General features: G+C 44.3%; 3 protein-coding genes across 6 annotated transcripts; 1 reads left to right on the top strand and 2 right to left on the bottom strand.

Moving 5' to 3' along the window:
* Positions 1 to 568: 568 nt before the first annotated feature.
* elovl4a (ELOVL fatty acid elongase 4a) lies at positions 569 to 7,849 on the bottom strand. Of its 2 annotated transcripts, none has more exons than XM_037073660.1 (7): positions 7,591 to 7,849; positions 6,453 to 6,535; positions 5,401 to 5,588; positions 5,106 to 5,186; positions 4,090 to 4,261; positions 2,803 to 2,930; positions 569 to 2,673 (listed from the first exon to the last, which is right to left on the bottom strand). In XM_037073660.1, the coding sequence occupies exons 2-7, from the start codon at positions 6,517 to 6,519 to the stop codon at positions 2,341 to 2,343; spliced, it is 969 nt and encodes a 322-aa protein (XP_036929555.1). In that variant the 5' UTR covers positions 6,520 to 6,535; positions 7,591 to 7,849; the 3' UTR covers positions 569 to 2,340. The 2 variants fall into 2 exon arrangements, with proteins under 2 accessions (XP_036929555.1, XP_036929553.1); XM_037073658.1 differs by having other exon boundaries at positions 7,596 to 7,848.
* Positions 7,850 to 8,586: 737 nt separating this feature from the next.
* Positions 8,587 to 13,026, top strand: prelid3a (PRELI domain containing 3A). 3 transcript variants are annotated; one of them, XM_037074245.1, is made up of 7 exons: positions 8,607 to 9,223; positions 9,658 to 9,826; positions 10,225 to 10,314; positions 10,444 to 10,514; positions 10,663 to 10,765; positions 11,002 to 11,078; positions 11,220 to 11,362. In XM_037074245.1, exons 1-6 carry the CDS (start codon positions 9,192 to 9,194, stop codon positions 11,071 to 11,073), a joined length of 537 nt encoding a protein of 178 aa, XP_036930140.1. In that variant the 5' UTR covers positions 8,607 to 9,191; the 3' UTR covers positions 11,074 to 11,078; positions 11,220 to 11,362. The 3 variants fall into 3 exon arrangements, with proteins under 3 accessions (XP_036930141.1, XP_036930139.1, XP_036930140.1); XM_037074244.1 differs by lacking the exon at positions 11,002 to 11,078 and having other exon boundaries at positions 8,596 to 9,223; positions 11,220 to 13,026; XM_037074246.1 differs by lacking the exons at positions 11,002 to 11,078; positions 11,220 to 11,362 and having other exon boundaries at positions 8,587 to 9,223; positions 10,631 to 10,741.
* Positions 13,027 to 13,311: 285 nt separating this feature from the next.
* Positions 13,312 to 20,660, bottom strand: fbxo32 (F-box protein 32). The gene is made up of 9 exons (XM_037075467.1): positions 20,400 to 20,660; positions 19,689 to 19,813; positions 19,277 to 19,326; positions 19,054 to 19,146; positions 16,533 to 16,626; positions 15,694 to 15,878; positions 15,421 to 15,603; positions 14,771 to 14,914; positions 13,312 to 14,621 (listed from the first exon to the last, which is right to left on the bottom strand). Exons 1-9 carry the CDS (start codon positions 20,510 to 20,512, stop codon positions 14,532 to 14,534), a joined length of 1,077 nt encoding a protein of 358 aa, XP_036931362.1. The 5' UTR covers positions 20,513 to 20,660; the 3' UTR covers positions 13,312 to 14,531.
* Between the last annotated feature and the right edge of the window lie 407 nt (positions 20,661 to 21,067).

Raw genomic sequence — 21,067 nt, forward strand, 5'->3', positions numbered from 1 at the left:
CTAGTGGTACAAGTAGTAGTTCAATTCATACAGGTGGTCCAGCTTAGTTTGGGACATGGATTACTCTGGGTGAGCTGTATGAAGCCACTTTATGGGGTTTCTTTTGTTTTTTTGCAGTTAAGCAACGTCCCCGTCTATTTCTGCTGTCGAGGAGAACTCTGCTATCTTGTTTGTGCTGTGAAGCTCCAGAGATCACTCAGAGGATATTTTGCTCAAGTCAGATTTTGTAATTAGAAACCTTTTGATGTGTTCTAGATCAGCAGCATCTTTCAGTTGTTAGTCACGTCTCCAATGGCTTTCATGGTGTTATTCATTTGTTGTGTACTGTGGATGCAATGTCTTTATTGTTTGTAGTCTGTGTGAGCTGATTCTGTGGCAAATGAGCTTTTTTCCCAAAGGGATTAATTAAACTGTCTGATCTAATCCTGTCTTGATCCACAGAGAACGTAAGAAACATTTATATCCTTGTTGAAGAACCGTGACGTCGACAGCTAAATAAAGTGGCGATGCATTGGTACTGTAGAGGCATTCAGTTTTATTCAATTTGAAGAGAGTTATGACACTTTTAAAAAAAAAAAAATAGAAAAAAGAAAAAGAAACACAGAAGCAATGTGGACGTATAACTGTCCAAGCTAACAAGCTGGGAACATTCCCAAATGCGCGGTGTACAAAATATCACAATGTAATATGTACAACACAAAAAGAACACAAATACACAGACAAGCACTCTCAGCTAGATGGAAACTGGTATTTACATGAAAATAAATAGAAAGAACCAATAAATAACACCAAAATGCATTGGTTGATGGGTGACATAAAGCTGGATCTGCTGATATAGAGCCGACAGCTGATTCTATATACTACAGGCAGAGCAGAGTTATTCTTCATAGTGGTATAACATACACAGTCACTATAGAGGTTTCACCAGCTCTTTTTGTATATAAATCTTTATCTTATTAAATCCAAGTTTGTTCCCCTGATAAAGTTACATTCAAGCCAGCTCAGGACACGGTTTAATAAGCCTGAAAACATAGACACGAGAAAAAGATATCTGAATTGGAAATGGGAGGAGAGCAGCGCTTCAGCTAGGCTTGGTGAGAAAAAAAAATAATGAAAAAACGGCAGTTGGCTGCTTCTGAATTCTCAAAGAATTCACGAAGGGAACCCAGAGCGCCGCCGCTTCTCTGTTTTGGGCGCACAAACGTTTTCACCAGCATGTAAGACGAACGACGACATCAGAGGGGGTACGATATATAAAAAAGACAGGTAAACATCTGCAAAGACAAAACTCCACCAGCTTGAGAAACATCGTCAGAGCCGTCATTTCTCTGGATAATATTCACTTCACTTTTCTGCTCATTACACACTAGTAGGGATATACAAAACCTGTCACGGTTGTGTACAGAAATGGAAAAATGTGACCCTTTTATGACCTCCAGAAGATGAAGCCTCGAAGGATTAGAAATCTATTTTTCTCTATTTCTATGCACATCTTACCTCCATATGTCGATTTTTTTTTTCCTTCTTTAGAGTTGTGTGCTAATGGGGTGAAATCTCAATGGTGAAACTTGAAATAATCATTTTTATTTTTTTTAAACAACAGACAACTCCATGTTCACAAATGAGTGGATAACTGCGGAGGTGCCTATTCAGCAAAACGACGTAAACTCAAAAAGTCTCTCTCACGTAACATCAATAATAACTTGAAGACAAAAATGACATGGTACTGTACATCATCATCGGTTTTATATCTGTAGAGGTGGACAAAGAAACAAAAAAAAAAGATATTAAACTGACATGTTTGTGCGTGAGTTATGGTGTGTATTCCTGTCTCAACACAGCAGTGATTGCTAAAAACAATGATATATAATCTTTTTTTTTTTTTTCAAGCAGCTCAGCGCATTTAATGTAGCTTTCCCAGCGTGCCAAACGGGCCTGGTACACTTTGTCTCAGGCTCAATTTTTTAGTAGCCGAAAGTCACTTTCTGAACCAGATCTACGGTACTTGGCACCACGATAAAGAGAGGGAACACTAAGATCTATCCCGCACCAAACGCGACTGTATTTTGGGTTATTTGTGAAGACCTTTGACACCTCTCACTGACAGAATGACTCTCTCTCAACACAAGCCTGTCTCACACTTTATCTACAACAAACTCAGGTCATGGCTTAAATAAACACGTCACACCTTAAAGCATCCGTCCAGCTAAATCTCCCTCAAATTAAGTCTCTCAAGTTTTAGCACGATCGCCTAGAACCCAAGGCCCTACCTCACCTCTACCTCCCCCCCTCCCTCTTTCTCTCTCTCTCCTTCTCTTTCTCTCTCTCGTTCCTCCTCCTCTAATCTCTTTTGGCCCTTCCTTTCCTCTTTCTCCTGCCAGAGTTCTCCTGGGGCTTCTCCTCTTTGCTGCCGGTCAACACTGCTCCGTTGGCGGCCTTGCTGAGCCCGTTGAGGGTCCCGTTAGAGAGGGCCTTGCCGGCTTTGGAGGACGAGGTGGAGGAGGAGGCGTCGCGCCTGGGCTGCTGGCGGCGGTAGGTCTGGTAGTAGAAGTTGCCGAAGAGGATGATGAAGGTGATGGCGTAGCAGATGAGGGAGTAGTGCATCCAGTGGGGGAAGTCGCAGTTGACGTAGAGAGACAGGGCTGTGTGGCCGATGGTGACGTGGAACTGGATCTGAGACGCAGAAGAAGGAGAACAAAATCACATTTTTTGGCACCGTGTAATTGTTTCAGACTTTGGCAGTGTGAAATGTGAGGTAAGATCAACTTTTCTATTCTGCCACACAGAGAGGCAATGTCTTACCATCTGGATGATGGTCAAGTACTTCTTCCACCACAGGTACTTCTGGATCTTGGGTCCACAGGAGGCCAGGCCATAATACAGGTACATCAAGACGTGGATCGCTGCGTTCATGTGCGCACCAAAAAACGCTGCAAAGGAAAAAGCAAATCACAACAGTGATATTAGTTTTTTTTTAAGCCAATTGTGTTGCTAGAATATAGTTTTGTTACACACTTTCAGTTTCTATAAATTCTTAAACCCACAAATTGTGAATACATGACAATACTGAGAAAAAAAGCAAAAACAAAAACACACACACACACACACACAAAATGTACAGACTACAGAAGTGGCCCTTCTCAATCATCAGGGGAGGCTGGAATTTTAGGAGAATGCAACAACCAGGTTACGTGGTTGTCTCCAGCTCTCTCCCCTGCTCTCAGCCTGTCATGGATGCATATAGAGCAACAGCTCTGTGTGTCTGTTTGGTCGAGGGTGGGACGGGGCTACCAACACACACACCGCAGAGAGGCTGACAGTGGGCAGGGTGATGTGTGCACTTTGGCAGCATTCACACAAAATCTGGAGGGTTGTGAAGCTGTGGGCGTGTGTGCTTTAGAATATAAATATAACCACCATGAAACAAGCAGAAAAGGTTTTATTTCTCTGACTCACTGCTTCTTTTCATTCACTCTCACGCTTGGGCTCTAGCTGCTCGCGCTCTCTGATGAGTTTGCCCCTTGACCACTGAGCCAGGCAGAGGGGCAAACTTTGAATGGCGTAATTACAAATAGCAACCAACAAATCCTGGGTAGTATACTGTTAACACAAAGATATTAACACAAAATGATTCAGCACTGGAGTTGGATTATTATTTATCTATGTCTTTGTAATTTGTTTCTCATGCTGATAGCATGGATGGATTGTGATACATGGGCCCCCTGAGCACAGACACGTTAAAGGCTCATACCACAAGATGACCAGAAATGCTCAATATGAGTGGACTTAGTTTAGGACCAGAAGATACAGAACCACAACCCCAGAGCTCGATGATTCTGCAGGGCTTCAGGGCCTCTTGACACCTGCGGGCCCCCAAGCCTGTGCTAGTGGATCCATTTTGTAATCCATCCACGACAGAATTAAGCTCCCACAAAAATGGGAAAACAGCCACATAATGTATGGTCCACTTGTGTAAAGCACAGTATAGGTGATTGGTAAAGGAAATAGGGGATAAACAACTATTTTAACATGTTACTTTATAGGCACACATGCATGATGTAGAGCTCTGCTGTAGCGTGAGGTACTCACACTGTCCTCCTGCCACCCACTTGATGCCGATCCACCAGAGCGTGAACATGGTGCAGTGGTGGTAGACGTGCAGGAAGGTAACCTGGTTGAATTTTTTCCTCAGGATGAAAAACACCGTGTCCAGGTACTCGATGCCCTTGGAGACGAAATACCACCACAGAGCTCCTGCTACCTGTCTCAGAAACATGAGAATGGGTTTGAAGGGAAGAGCAGGCAGGCGCAGGCAGAGGAAGGAAACGCAAAGGAAAAAGAAGAGAAACAGACAGTAGGAGACATGGAGGAGTTGCTCTTTTTTTCTTGTCTCTTCTATTCTACAACTTCTTTAACCCCAGGGGGTTACCTGAGGCCGACTAGACTTCTGTCACATGTGCAACTACGTCATGGAGCAGAAGGAAGGAACGTGAAACTGAACACCTTCAGTGATCCCTCTCCCAGCTCGCACTTTTTCTGATAACAGAAGCACAGTCCAAATGAGCGGAAACTGATCATGTTTCTAAAACCAGGCAGACTGGGGCTTCACTGGCACCCTCAGCACGGTTGTCTTAATTATTTGTAGAGTAGAGTTACAGCAGAGCATGCTGCGTTCGTTGTAAATTAGTAGAGGTGTCTCGTTCCGACATGATAATAAATATTACATACAGATATTCCGGTTGCAATATGGTTCACGATTGGTGGAAAGGATCAATTTTGCATTACAATTCTAATTTTCAATGAAAATACTAGTCAAGTCATGATGATGCAGCATTTGTTGGGATCTTAACTGGACATTTTGCCATTATGCTGTTTTGTCAAATACTAGTACAGCACTCAGCAATATTGCTCTTTCAATAATATCTCAATTAATTGCGCAGCCCTACTGCACACACACACACACACACACACACACACACAAATCATATGAAAGCAAGTTACATAATATGGCAGGCCATTGTGATAAATGCTCCATTTCTATTAATACAACTGAGTGAATGCATGTGTCTTTTATGTGTGTGTCTACAACCTCCTGCAACACTCACCCTGACTTCATTGGGGTCGTCTGAGTAGTCCACACGTTGACAAATGTAACTGTAGCTTGCCGACCGCGCCGCCATGAACAGCTGAAAAAAACCAACATCTCCACTGAGTCACTGATAATAAATGGCAGAATCACATATTGAGAGAGACGACAGAGGAACGGAGACAGAGTGAAGGCAGACAGCTTTTGCCATAACAACGATACACAAAATCTAAGACTCTTGTCATGATGATAGTGTGATATGTAAAATGCATTGCAGAGCCCTAGTTTGAGGTGACACACTATTAATAGCGTACCTCTTTAAAGATGAAGAAGTTGAGGAAGACCATGCTGAAGTTGTAAACAATAAGTGTCTTGCGGAGCTGGAAGGGCTCTCTGTTCTTCATGTACTTGGGCCCCAGCCAGAGGAACAGCAGGTAGGAGGTGCTGATGGCCAGCGTGGGCAGGGGGTTGTCCATCAGAGGCCATTTCTCCACCCGCTTGTCTGTGGGACAGAGATGTTCGGAGCATTACATAACCATTCTTACTGTTCGCAGCACACTGACACAGTGTGGGTGCAGTGTCAGCTTATTTAAAGAGTGCAGATTGAACTGGAGCTGAGGACAGACAGCAGATTCTGTCCTGAGGTGACCTGTCTGGAGGTCAGCTTGGGGAAGACACCATTGTTCAGTGGTTCACGTGATACTACCAGAATGTTGTATGTGTGCGTGTGAATCTGTTATCTCCTGAGAGATGAAATAATGAAAATAAAATAATTTTTAGCAGATGAATCAAAACTGATTCCACTTCAGATACAACAAACAGACTCAGTCTTTAAGGGAAGAACATGGCTGAAGATGTGCAAATAGTGTATACACACAAGAAAATGTGGATTAAAGGATGAGCTCACCCAAAAATTTAAATTTCATGCAGCTTGTCTAGCATAATCCAAGACTCCGGAAGGCCTCAAGATCCCAAATTTAAAAAGATGTGAACAGCGCCCTCAACGCGTAGTCAAGCTCATGCAGACTGTGTGGTAACACTTTTAGCTTGGCAGGTAGAATGAAGACTTCATCTTAAAAGAGAGTGTATTTTAGCCTCATTTCATAATATTTTTTTCAGGTACTTTTTGTACATTTTAAGAAAATCTACTTTAATTCTTTAGGAGAATGCTGCAACACTGGTTTCCTGTGAAACTCCAGGAACGTTTTGTGTACTTCACCCTATGAAATTTCACCCTTTCCATCAGCATGGAGGTGAGTAGCAATTGATTACATTCTAATTTCCGGGTGAACTTATCCTTTAAGTCACTTCTGGAATCTCTTACACTGACTCTCAGACAACACAAAAAAAAATACAAGAGTATTACCTGCGATAGTTAAGGTCCATTTGTAGAACTCTATGGTGTCATTGATCAAATGTGTGACAATCTCCATGGCTGTGGCCGATGACCTTAAATTAAAGAGAGGGGTGTGAGAGAGGACTCTGAGCTGGCAGCTTTCATTAAACAGAGCTGGAGGAAGAGATGGTGTCAGCATCCAGGAGATCAGTCATCAACACCATCACTCCGACCAGGCTTCTTTTTTGTTAAGATTTCATCATAATAATTCCATTTTTAAAACGATTAATCTGAAAGAAACGGACCCAGGCCAACAGACGGCCGGTTGTAAGCCTATAGGAGTCTGTGGCCCCCCGTGAGGCCATCACAGACGAGCTGTAGGCTTCATTGCGCACAAAGGCTGGGAGCACCGGCCGGCAGAGCGCATGTGTCAGCAGATTATTTTTTTTTTGGCTTGAGCACGACCACCAGCCAACCTGGTGGCCCTTATAATGGGGGGGCCTCATGCCCCAATTTCACGTTGAAATGGGTCACCTCCTATGTAGTGGCAGACTGACGCATAGGCTGGTAAGCAGCGGAGAGCACAGTGTGATTTAATGATCCCATACGGATGACGCCCCTCTCTCTCGCTCACTCTCCCCCATCTCTCCCTCACTCACTTTCTCTTACTCTCGCTCCCCCCACATGCCCCCCTCCCTCCCTCCCTCACCCTCTCTGCCTCCCTCTGCCCCCCCACCCACCCCCGAGCCTGGAGCGGATCAGGCGCTGCTGCAGCATCTGCTCCTGCACGCGTTCTCCCTCATAAACACTGCTCCGATGAAGAAAAAAAATAAAAAATAAAAAAATAAATAAAACCTACCTCACTGTCTGAATAAACATTTAAACCACATGTTATTTCATAGAAGGCCTGGCCTCGTGCATTCACGGCAGCATCGTTCATCATCTGAATGGCGGATTTGCATTCTGCGGCATGCAGTCCGGCCTAACGAGGCGCTCCTGTTATCAATATGATTTTCTTTCATCCGCTCTCGTCTCGGATCTAAAACACGACCGACCCCCCTCCATCAGAGCTAACATCAACCACACGACAGCGCACAGCACACAGCAGCCCATCACATCGACATGTCGGTCTCGCCTTCTCCTCCGTGCGGGTGAGGATGCTCATTACCTTACCGTGTCGGCGCTTTAAAGATCCGTCTATAATGACTTTCAATGCAAGGTCATGCAGTGTGCGTTATTCCGGCTTGTGATCGACTGAGCTGGATGTCTGTGAGGTGGTGGATTGTTCCGTACACAGTGGGAAATAAACGGGCCGCCGGAGGAGCGGCGATGGCATGAATTTGTCGTTAAGGGACCACACTGGCCTCCACTGCGCGTCTGCTCCGCTCAATTCCTCCTCCGAGCCGCACAGCAGCAGCGGCAAGCCACCGGCAGCGCACCTCACACTTCCGCTCTCACCTTCAAAATAAAACTGCACCGACGCGTGTTCGCACAGCACAGCAAAAAGCGCGATATCATTAGTATCACAAAAAAGAAAGAAAGAAATATAATATAATATTGAAATTATTTGGGATATTGCACGATTTTAGTGGTAATCATTTTTGCGTTATTATTTAATGTTACTGGGGTTTTTTTGTTTGTTTGTTTGTTTTTTTTTAAAATAACAATGATGTGATTATTTATTTATTTATTTCGTTTTACCTGTGTAAGTGGCCTATTTTACCGTCATCAAAAACTGCCAGTCTTGCAATTTGGATATTGGCCATAGCCATGTTGTGATTTTGTTGATATTTCAATTAATTGCAGAGCCTTACGTTATTATCATAATGGATATCAGTAATAATTGATCCAAACGTTCCATCTGTTAAATCCTTAAAACTTAAGAAGAAATTAAATATAACAATTACTAAGTTGATCTCTTTAAGGATGTAAGTGCTGCGTGCGGGATCATGTTGTAGTGATTCATCGTCTATTCTCCAAACAAAATCCTTTCATTTGAAAACAGTCTCACCGTGTTTCCTGCCTGCGCCGCTCTGTCTGTGTGGAGCTTGACGCAGCTCCGCTCCTTCGCTGACACTTGACTGCTGGGATGGAGAGATGCTACGCGCATGCGCACAAGTGGAGGCGGATGCAGCAGCAGCATTTACTTGGGCTTCATCAAGTCAGACAGACACAATCAGAGGACTGCGGGTACAGCGGGGCAGGGGCTTTCAAAATAAGAGTGTACAACTGGTGGCCTACATGCACTGCACTATCGTGAACATAACACATAATAAGTGAGTCAGTACCAGTACCGTCTTTAGAAATCGTAATTTACAAGTCCAGTTTCCTATGATACAGCGCCTAGGTGAAGGTGAAGGGGAGCTGCAACCAGCGGTCAGTTACATCGTTTTATTTTGAAATTCCTGACCGGATCTCTGTATCTCACTCCGCCCAGCTCGACACCTGGTGGCTCCGCTGCTGCACCGGCTTCTCTCTTGTCCTTCCTTCGCTGCGTCAGTGTATTTGTTGTTTTCTATAAATTACATGTTTTCTGCCTGTCCCTGTGACGTCAGCAGCGCACACCGACTCTCCGTAGGGTTTCTCCCGGTAGAAAAAAGCGGAGATGCGCTCTGTGGACTCGCTTCATTGATGGTCGTGAGCTTCCATCTAAGGCCCATTTCTGTGATTACCGGGGCTAGTTCCTCCGATCAAGATGGTCCGGTGAAATACAGTGTCGGGAAACCGGACGGTTTTTACAGCGATTAGGTCAGGACTGTCTCTCGGAAGATGAAGATTTGGAGCACGGAACATGTTTTCAGGTTGGTCACGCTGGGGTTTATTGTGAGAGAGTGTCCATGAAGGAGAGTGAGCTGGTCTGTCACTGCAGGGCCAGGCTGGTGGGACCTTCAACTTCATTAACTCAGTTTGAATTCATCTGCATCTGATTCAGCTCTGAAGCTTATGATCACATGATTGTGGTCAGTACATTCCACCTGCGCTGATGGTGAGACACTATGTGAGCTTTAACACTCGGAGTCAGCCACAACATCAGCCTTCACAGTCAGTTCTGCCTAGAAAACCCCATGTGAAGGGTTTTTGGTTGATTAAGCCTGATTTAATAACCCTGTGTGTTGCCTTAATAAGGAGACCATAAAACATTCCTGTGTGCTCTGCCAAGTTATCAAAAGATGACCAATAAGTGAAAGACTATGTTTCATCCCCTTCATGTTCCTTTGTGCTGTTGTGTGTGCAGTTACCCGTGGGAGACGGTGATCAAGGCTGCCATGAGGAAGTACCCCAACCCCATGAACCCAAACGTGGTTGGGGTGGACGTGCTGGACCGCAATCTGGATGAAGAGGGACGCCTGCACAGCCACAGACTCCTCAGCACAGAGTGGGGCCTCCCAAGCATTGTGCGAGCGGTCAGTCGTCAGCGCACACACACACACACACACACACACACACACACACACACACACACACACACCAAGATGTATAGAAATATATGGACATAAGTGGCTCCATCCCTTGGTAAAGGTCCCACATTATGCTCATTATCCGCTTCAAACTTTCATTTTTGGTGTCTACTTGAAAATGCTTGCATGCTTTAATGTGTACAAAACACATCGTTTTTCTCATGCTGTCTGTTGCTGCAGCACCTCGATTCACCCTCTGATGCTCAGTTTTGGTTCCTCTCTCCTCTGATTGGCCAGCTCTCACAGGCCTGAGCAGGCATCAACACTTTTGATACTTAAGTATAAGTATTGATATAGGACTCCTGCTTATTGTACTGTACTCACTGTCTTATGTGTGTTAACAGATACTGGGAACCAGTTCAACACAGACGTATGTGAAGGAACATTCCATAGTCGACCCAGACGAGAAAAAGATGGAGCTGTGCTCAACAAACGTACGTTTATACTGAGTCCGTCTATTCACAGGTGTTTCTGCTCTTCATTGTAACCTCTGTGCACTATGTATAGATGGTAATATGATCAATGCTTCACATGAACGAGAACATCTATTTTCCTATTTTCAGATCACTCTCACCAACCTGATCTCGGTAGACGAGAGGCTTCTTTACAGACCGCACCCCGACAACCCTGAGGTGTAAGTACATTGCGCAGGTCGTTCCTCTTTGCATTTCACCTCTGAATACATTCCTGGGTATGGCGTGCATTCTTACAGATGCACAGTGTCGTACTGTGTATGTCCACATCTTACAGTAGTCATACCGTCTCCCTCACCTGCTCCTCAGCACCGTCCTCACCCAGGAGGCCATCATCACAGTCAAGGGAGTGAGTCTAAGTAGTTACCTGGAGGGGATGATGGCGAGGAGGATGTCAGCTAATGCCAGGAAGGTAACGGCACACACACACACACACACACACACACACACACACACATATATATTTATGCTCTTATTTAACCTTTTGCATGTTGACTGAACTTGAGTAATAAAGATATTGCTGGAGATTTCTTTGCATGTCTTCTAACTGGGACTTTACTTTACTTTAAATCCTATTTCCAGCGGTGTCCGCCTGTCACAGGCCTTTGTGTCTCCTTTAATCTTCTGTTTCTCTGTGTGAATCTGTAGGGCTGGGATGCTATTGAGTGGATTATTCAGAACTCTGAACGAGAGAACGTACCTCTCTGTGACATTTACTAACTCTGGTAACTCTTCTCTTTGCTCTCCTTTGTCCCTCAATTTTACCAGATTATTGTAAGAATGGAGCTTTTTTCTCCGCCTACAGAAGTTCTGTACGATTTGTGTATTCATGCGCCGCATAATGCTCAGAGCTCGTTTGTCTGCAGCTCCACAGTGACGACGACTCGCCCTGGCTACACCTCATGAACCACCTGGGATTCTCAGCACCTCGAGATCCTCTGCAGTTGGTACTTACACCGTCTGGGAGGTCTTGTCGGGTTCCCACCCCACACCGCCTCTCTCACCTCTGGAGTAAACGCACTGGAAGCTCAGACGGACGGTGAAAACGCTGCCAAAGCTGAGCAATCGTCAAAAAGTGTTAGAAGCTGGATTTAAGGGGTTGTGGGTCCGCGTCTGGTAGACGTGGCTCAATGCTAAGTCGGTACTCAATAACCTATTAACAACAGTTTTAATGAAGGCGAGAGTGGAGAGCAGATCAGTTTCCTCCTGCTGTCAAGGGAGTCGCATCAATATCGTGAACCCACCAGGCTACGCCGGTTTGAATATTACTCTTCCACAATTCCTTTGCTTTCATATCATATCTTAGCAGAAGAGCTGCAGGCGAGGTTTACGCACACAGTTTGTAAAAAAAACGACATATGGTACACTGACAATATGCAACAAACTTTGTTACTTTTATTTGAACTGTCTCCTGTCATGTCAAACACTGGCGACTCCTATAGCAGGAGTACATGTCAACAAGTTGTTACTGGTGCTTATTATTCGTCAAGACGCACAAACTGTAGGTGGGGGGGGGGGTTATTCAAGAAAAGAGCTACAAAACCACTAATGCAGCTTTTGATAGAAATTAGAAGAAATATTGTTTATCTATGAAAAGAAAGATGGGAATGTACCACTGACATTGCCTTCTTCTTCTGCTGTCACAGCGACAAAACCCTGGCACCATTTTGACATCAAATCAATGTGCAGTGTTGTCTTTAACTGGCTGATTCGTAATTGGCTTACAGAGGAGGTCGAGGATGACATGTTAAGTGAATAAAATGGGCGGATTCACCCTTTTATACAGACTTAGAACGGTGCCTGTGTGTCAGAGTTTTGACAGCAGTAAAACACTTCCATGCCTTTGACAGTCTGACACTTCATGCTTCCCAAATGTTGAACTGTATCCTCCATGAAAGCTACCTATACACCCTGAGCAGCAGGGCAGTACTGTACGTGCAATGCTTCAGTGGGAGTTGCACACATTTACAATTACGACTTATGTGCTAAGTCATATTTCTTGGTGAAATGTTTTAATATTTGAATAATATTTGTAAAGAATATTATTTATTATAAAACATGGTGTAACCAGCAGTCATTTATTAGAATTGTTTATATTGTCTGAGTGTCATGAAAAAAAAAGGAGTTGCATTTGCTTTATTGATTTTAACTTCAACTACTGAAACAATTAAAACAATTGTTGGAGAGAACAACGTTTGGTTACTGGTTTTGTTGCTGATAGAGTTCATTGCTTGAAAGGCCCGGCATTATTACACTGCTGATGAAATAATGCCCTGGAGTTCAGTGGCACTGGAGAGATGGATTTGAAGCAGGGTTCCTACACCTTTACTGCTGTCAAATTCAAGCACTTTCACTCTCTTTTTTTTACTTAAAGATTTATCAACTGTACCTGAATATCAAACAAGTAAAAGTAAAATTCTACATATGTTTACCTGTATATACTGTGTATTATAGGCCAATTGGTTATCGGCCTGGTTGATTATTGGATCGATCATTTCAAAATATGTTGCTCTGGCTCTGATGAAGCATGTAATCCTTAAAGCATCTAACTAGGTATCAAATAAATACTAGTAAAGCACAGTGTATGACCCCAATGTGTAGTGGAATGGAAGCAAAAGTAGCAGAAAATGGATGGTATCAACATGGCACTTGAGTAAATGTACTTCCCATCACCGAATAAAGCAATTAATTATGAAATAAATTCATAGCACTTTCACTTTTTGGATGAGGTGTTATCCAATAACCATACCAACTTCTTTTTAAACTGGCAACTTGGAGTTGATCATTTTGTCCAATAGAGGGCACAAGCTTGCTATTAGCAAACGGGCAATGCTACCGAGGAGCTCCTTGAACTCCAACGAGAGACCAGAGCACAATGTTCAACAACTATCCCACATCACTGTTCAGCATGCGCCCAGAGAAGTCCAATGTGAAGACTACAGAAAATTGACAGCAGAAGAAGTTATTCTCTTTCATTTATTCCACAGAACATAAACAGAACGCATCGCATAGCATGTACATCAATCCTCACTGTCTGAGCAGTGACAGCAGAAAGTCGGGGTCAAAGTGCACCTTTATACCAATAGTTGCATTCCTTCAAACCCAATAGTGCAAGCTGAGCCACTTGCTAGAATCTTAATAAATAAAGTCAATTAGTTGTGTGTTTAAAAAAAAAAAGAAAAAAGAAAAAAAAAATCATGCAAGGGGCTACAGAAAAATCTCAACTTTGGTATCAGAACTTCAAATCTTTTGCTGATAATACTAGAAACAACAAAAACAACAACAAAAAAAAACAAGAACAAAAAACAGCATTGGGATCTGAGAAGTTTGCAAACAAGGATTAAGCTGTACTGGTTTCAAGTTTTATAATGAAGGCACACACCATTGTAATATTATTGACTTTGATATCTTTGGTAATACTGCACTCAGGTGCTGCGGCTACAGCAGCCACAGCAGGAACACAAACACACAATTTCTTTAAAAAAATTCTTATCAAATCTTTATAAAAGTGAAAAACAACCAAAAAAAAAATAGAAAACATACTGTGGTGTGATAACATAACAAACAGTAACTGACCCCGTTGCTTACATTCAATATCCTTAGGTACCGCAGCATGTACTCCTCTCAGTGCCAAACACAACAATACTGCAACTTCTTCACCCCCCCATATGAGCAGGCCTTCTAATATATTAAACAAATCACAATTTCAAACGTCAAACAAAACAAGTTTGAAAAATCTTCCAATTTCCTGCGTTGGAAAAAAAAACAAAAATAAAACAAAACCAGCTTCTTCATAACAGGAAACACAAGTGTGCACATCAAGGATCAGGTTTACTTTGGACGTGTCATTTCACACAACACATTAAACTAAGACTAAACTCTGACCAGTGTTCCCTTTCTCCACCTACAGGCCCGCAGTCTGCCTCCGCCGACTGTTCCGACGTCTCTCCTTCCTCTCGGTCACATTCACTCACTTTCAACAGCGAACTCTCCCAGGAGAGTCTGTCCTCTTACAAAAGAAACGCGATTGCATAATTGTCCCGCAGCCTGAGCCCCCTCCAGTCTTACCTCAACTAAAATACACATCCAGGAATTGATAGTGCCATTAAACAAAAAAACAATATGGTACACGTCTATGTACAGTATGTACAGTCAGTTCATCTGGATTTGTTTTGGTATCAGAAGTTGAAAAGGTTGATAAAGTCCTGAGGGGAGAGGGACATGGTGCAACTTTCTGGGTTGTTGGCTGTGCAGGGATGGTTTGTGTCCTGTGCCAGAAAAAAAAAAAAAGAAGAAAGACACACAACAATCAATATTGCATTTTGCCTCTGTTTCATCTTCAAAGTGCAGCTTTATGAGCAGGTTTCACGCCCACTTTGATCAAGCAGAGTATAAAAGCGAGAAAAAAATACGCTACCTTCCAGAAGAGGATGTGGCAGTGTGTGCAGAAGTGCAGGGTGTCACTGTACTCCTCTCTGTGAGGGTAGCAGCGGCTCAGCTTGAAGTACATCTTCTTCCACTCCAGGTGACCTTTATCTGACACCATCAGGCGCTTTCGGATCTGAAGAAGAAGAAGAGGAACACAGACTTTAAGACACAATCCGGGGTGAGAAAAATAGTCTGAAATGTCTACTTCAATCTTAGCCCTCATGAGAATGTCTTTCACACCTCGATCCACTGCCTCACACAAAGATGGAGGTTCAACCAGCATTAGTGGAGAGAGTATTCTCCCCCAAACAGGAACTAAATGTAAACCTGTCTGGAAGCTATACTGTAACCTACTTAAAGCATGAGACCACCTCACTTGTTATCAAGTGCGTGCTGTGGCACACGCCACCACTAGGTTACCACTCTGCGGCCTCCCATTCCCCACAGCAACTTGTTTATCAGAGACGCTTGGCCTCTTTACAGAGTGATTTTAATGACATGTTTGTCCAGAAGACTGCTCAGTTATCTCACTTTGACTGACACAAGTATGTAACGGGGAGGCAATGTGGAGCAGTGAGACAGTTCACAATGACGAAGAGCATATTAAATAAAAGGGATCATCTGCTGAATTCTACGTGCCTGTCTGTCTGTGAAGTGGTACTGGCAGAGTTTCTTCCACAGCAGCCGGTCCTCAGTGAGGGCCCCCAGCTCAGGGCACACCTGGCCCAGGCTCACCAGGTCCCTGCCGTCCGACAGACGCTGCATGATGTTCAGCTGCAGACTGATGGGCAGCTCGGTCAGAGTCATGCCTGTAGATGTGGGCTGAAGGGGAAAGGGAAGCAGATAAACATTGTTTAATATAACAGGAATTTGCATTTCTTGCGCGTCCTCAAATTCTCGTTCAATTCTTACCCTGTTGATCTGGATGTTGTCCAGCCGCTGCTGCCACTGCATGATGTTCTCCATGCGATGCACCCAGGTGTTGATGTTCCCCACCAGGACTGACTTGCCCATGTCCTGCACGAGACCACACAGCGAGATGTAGAGCGTCTTCAGCAGCTCCTTGATGGGCCGGACGTTCTGCTGGTCATCGAGAACTGAGGAGGGGATCAGGAGAGATTCAGCCAACTCAATTTATTGCTGCGATAATAACCTAAAAGTGCCGTTCCAAGAGCCTGGGTGTCACGGAGTGATTAGTATCCACCGGGCAAACGGCCAAGCGCTGATTTATCGTGAATCATCGAAAAGCACATTATTAAACCAAATGTTTTGGAGTGGCTGTACGCTTCTCCTCCGACGCTCATAATATTTTTGCCAACAGGTTTCATAACTCCACCTAAACAACCTGAATCTCTGTTTAGCAGAGGGAACATTGAGTTTACACAGTGGCTTGCAGAGGAGTCTGGTGACTGTCAGTGTTTTTCACTGTGCCATTAAAGCACTAAATTTACTCCCTGGCCTCCTTCAGATGTGGTCAGGGCTCATTTCCTCACCTATTGGTGCAAACAACAAAACGCAGGAAGGCTTAATCTTCGCTCTGCTTTAATTACGAATGTTTATGTCTTTGAGAGAGAGAGTCTACAACTCCTTCCCTCTAACAATAAAGACAATGATACAGACTGAGTGAGTCTGCACAGAACAGGTACATGCGTGTGTGTTTGAGACCACTGTAGAAAGATAAGAACCCCCTGGAAGGAATGAAAGAGAGAAACTGAGAGGCAAACTAGTTGAGTGTCTCCAAGAGAGCTCACCTTTCTGTACCACTCTCTCCAGAATATTCATGTAGTTCTTCTGCGCCACACCGCTGAGCGAGGGGAGCTGGGACTTGGCGATAAGCTCCAGGAGCTGGAGCAGAGAAAAGAGACAGAAAGAGAGAGAGAGAGAGAGAGAGACGCAACATAAATTTCAAGCCGTCAGCCGCAGAGACTTTCTGTTCCGTCGCCTCATTACTTAATGTTCGCTATGCCGCATTCTTAGAAAGGCACTTGCAAGCATAACAATAAATGCTGCCTAGAACAAAATCTGGAGACATTCCACTCGGTCATTACTCTCAACCGATGCTGGACTCAACCTCCATACAACAGCATTCTTGGCTCTCGGTCTCTTCAGGGGGAAGAAGCTACTGGAAAGGTGTTGGACAGCAGCCCGGGCTGTCGACAACATCAGCCTCCACAAACAAGCTTTTAATCATTTGACTCCTGATCCTTCTGTCATGTGAATTAGCCGAATCATTTGACGGAGAGTGCGTGCACTTGTGTGCTCATGCCTGCTTGTGTATGTCTGCGAGGGTTGTTGTTATTGGCTGGCGGACAAATAGCAGCTTCCAGGGTGGCATGTCTGGCATCTAACAGATGCCGTGACATCATGGAGAAACTCAAGTTCTCCCCCTCGCTCCATTCTGACCGGAGCATGTGACCTGGTTATCATATCATCATATTATGGGGGCACATTCTGGTGAACTGGAGGGGATACTCAGGGCAACTGAAAAATGCAAGTTCATTACTAAAGATAACACCGATTGTAAGTAAGCATTCAGACAAATCCTGAATCTGGGAGTCTTAATAACACCCAGCTTTGGACTAAATTACTTCCCTCCTACATCCTCGTCCTCTCTCTCAGTTTTGACCAATTTTAAGCTTCTTCACTCCCTCCTGGCTCCCTTTTTTCATTCTTTCCACCTCCACTCCTAAAACCTAATCCCATGCCCCTCTTCTTTTAGCAGCTCATCAAGTGTTCCTCTCTTTGTAGAGCAGCCGGGCAGAACAATGTGCGTTTCCGTATCTACTTTTAGCCCCCGCTGTTCACTAAACTGCACTTCATACCTTGGCGTGCAGCTCTCACTTTTCCACCGACACAGAAACAGTTATTCAAAAGGGCTGTATCTTCTTGTTTTAGATAAAACGGCACAGCCGAAATGTGTTCATTTTAAAAAAAGGTTTCTGTCTCCTTGAAGTAACCTCCACGAGAAAAGAGAGGCCGCCCGTTGTCTCTTCTGTGGACAAACCTGATCCGTGTAACTGAGAGGGAGTTAAATGAACCCGCAAATGCCATCAGACACAACCAGTGAAGAGCAGTGACCTAGGACACCGTGTCCAGACGAGACGCTAGTGTTACACGGCCGTATTGTTCTTTGGGCTTACCACACTACACTGCACTTGTTAGCTGGGGCCTGCGCTAAAAGGTCAATCCAAAACTTCAACAGAGACAGACACGTATGGCCAACTCTCTGTGGAAAATTAAGTTTGAGAGAGATTTCTAAACTTCAGTCACTTGTGGAATGACAGAATATTTTGCGTTCTGTTGTCTCCAGAATATTATTATGCCGATACATTCTACTTTAGATAAAAACGACAGAAAATCATCCTCTGTTGATACAGGGAATACCTCCATCTCCCCCTAATCGATCTTGAATTGGTACATTCCATCACATTTATCAGCAAAGAGTCAGAGACATCCAAGAGAAAAATAGTGGATGAGACAGAAATGAGAGCGGGGGACACACAAAAGGCAGCCCGAGTCTGGCAGAGACAAGCCTGTGTACGTGTGCTTGTGTTTGGGGGTCTGAATCACCTGACAACCACCGGGTCTGGTTTCATAAACCCCTGTCGGGTGGTCGCACCTCACCGCACAGCTGTCACCCCCCCACAGCCTCCCTCCCTCCCACCAGCACAGGGAGAACACGACCACATGCAGCCCTCGGCTCACATGGGAGCACATGTGGGAGAGCTTGAGTTTGGTTCAGCCCGGCGACACTTTAATAGAGAGGGAGCGCTCCAAATTCATCCATTGATATCTTCTATTGATAAAGATAGAGGGAATGCTGACGATGTCACGTGATCCCCCTCCCTTTACAGAGCCATTTGGCATCCCTAGTGAAAATACTGCGATAATTATTATTAGATATTTTTCAAGGTCCAACATGTTTAGGTGCATCAGTTTTGCACTTCCTATATGAAATGTTTGAAGTGAACAAATATGAATTAATCTTAAATACAGCTGAATTTAGGGATGCCAAATGGCTTTAGTTAATCCAATTACACCGAAATGTCATGCTATGACACACTCCTACCCTTCCGCTCGCACGCATACACTCCCTGGGATGGTATCACTGCCATTGAGAGACCCCGGTCTGCAAAGCATTGATAAGAGCCTGGCAAAAGCCTACACACCCTCTTAACCTTAACCCCTTCTCTGCCAAAAACAAAAACACCTCCGGTTAAACAAAAAAAGACACAGAGGAAACTGGAAGAAAAGAGAGAGATGAAGACTCACTCGGACGACGTAATTAAATCTCCTCGTGTCCTTGATGGCGCTGCAGAAATCTAAGCGGTTGAAGGCCTCTCCCAGTGTACAATATCCGTGGCGCTGGGGAGAATTTAATTATCAGGGTATTAGATTGCAATCCTCGGCAGGAATACAGAGTTTTCTCAGTGTGTTTACATTAGCGGTGATGATGTGAAAAGTTGATGTGAAACTAAATGAGTTGGTTTGTTACCTCCTTGGTGCTTCCTTTATGAACATAAATCCACTTTTCCCTGTGGAAATCTGGGAGAGAGCACAATGTTTATGTTAGAGGCCTGCCCTCATTAAGCAGCGCATAAGCACTGTGACAAATGCACACGCACACATCCCAAACCAGATACAATTTTTCGGCACAGTTATTGAAACAGTGTTCATGAAATGATGGAAAATTAATCATAAACAACATTATTAGGGAAGAGTTCTCCTCATGAACGTTACATAACATCCTGGAGAGCCCCCCCCCCAGGTTCATATTTTCTGTCCTGAACCTAAAGTTGGTGTATTATTACGTGATTTATAACCCCAACACATAAAAATAAGAAAATGTTATCCTTTACATATTTATACAATAAGCCAGCCTGTGTGGCTCTTTCATTGTGACTCACAGGGGACCTTGGTGTTGTTGTTCATGAGGTCTTTTTTCCTCTTCTTGGCAGCCATGTCGTAGCCGAGAGAGAGCAGCAGGTTCTCCTTGTTGAAACACTCCTCCTCCTCCTCGGCTTTGCAGAAGCTGGAAAAAAACACAAGCAGCCATATTTCATTTTAAAAGGCATCACTTCACTGTTTTATCTCTGCACACGGTCCAGGCCAGTGTTGTCCTGTGTGCAGAGACCACGCTCCAGCATCAAAACAAATGGGGTTCTCAAATGGCATGTCTAACTTCCGCTGTTGTGCATGTGCTTCAGCTGTAACCTCAGGCCAGGTGAAGGCTTTAGAAGTCAGTGTGATCATCCTGGAAAGTGGACAGCCTCAACAGACGTTTGTTAATCCACTCACTTGTTGTGAGGTTATTAATAGCTCAGTGATTAGCCTGGAAATGGAACATGGGCCCAGCAAAACAAAGACAGTCAGGGTAATGAAATGGAAACGACATGAAGGTGTAGGCCTACTGTCTGTCTGTCTGTCTGCTACCCTGCCTTTGTTCATAATGCTGTTTTTGGACTTCCTCAAACTACCTCCCCCTCTTCCTCCCTCCATCCTCCTTTAACTAAAAACAAAACAAAGTGATGGCGCATGTTTTAAGACTTGCGCAACTAAAAAAGAAACCTGTTGTGAAGGGGACAGCGACATTGCTCGGCGCTGGTTTGAACACCAACCTCTGCACGGAGACGTTGTTGTTTTTCTCGTCTGCCGCTGTCTTTTTCCATCCCTCCTCGGTTTTAACCCAGCTCTGACCCGGTGACCTCCAGTCCTGTCCGAGGAAAGGCATCCCGCTTCGATGGAGACGAGCTGAATGGACTCAAAATTAAAGTAAAAATCTCAGAAACAGTCCCCGTTCGAGGTGTTAAGAGGTATCCCTTCCTGAAAGCGATTTGTTCTGGTCTACTGTTGACATTGCGCAGCTCCTCTTATATCCTCAACTCAGAACCCGGAAATGCACGAGCCCCGCCCACTTTGGAAACTTCCCTGCAACACGTGGCTTTGTTTATCAACTTGAGCGTTGCAAAACGTCTCGGAGAGAAGAGCAGAGGTAGCAAAAGATTTCATGTCATGGAAAGTCAGTGACAGATGATACCCAGTAGATTCATGTCGATGGGTTATAACGCGATGCATGTTTTAGAAAAGCACTTTGTAAATGTTAAACAGCTCGGGAGACAGTTATGTAACCTTCTCCTCTGTGAGCAGTAGGGGTTAACTTCCCTCTGATAGTGGACTTATTTTCGAAGATAGCTGAACGTTTTCACAGGTAGATCAAAATAATGCTGGTTTGTGTGGCAATTCCACGACATGTTTGGGGAGAAAAACTGCACTTTCCCTATCTTTA

The sequence above is a fragment of the Acanthopagrus latus genome, chromosome 17, assembly GCF_904848185.1.
Source record: "Acanthopagrus latus isolate v.2019 chromosome 17, fAcaLat1.1, whole genome shotgun sequence".
Taxonomy (NCBI): domain Eukaryota; kingdom Metazoa; phylum Chordata; class Actinopteri; order Spariformes; family Sparidae; genus Acanthopagrus; species Acanthopagrus latus.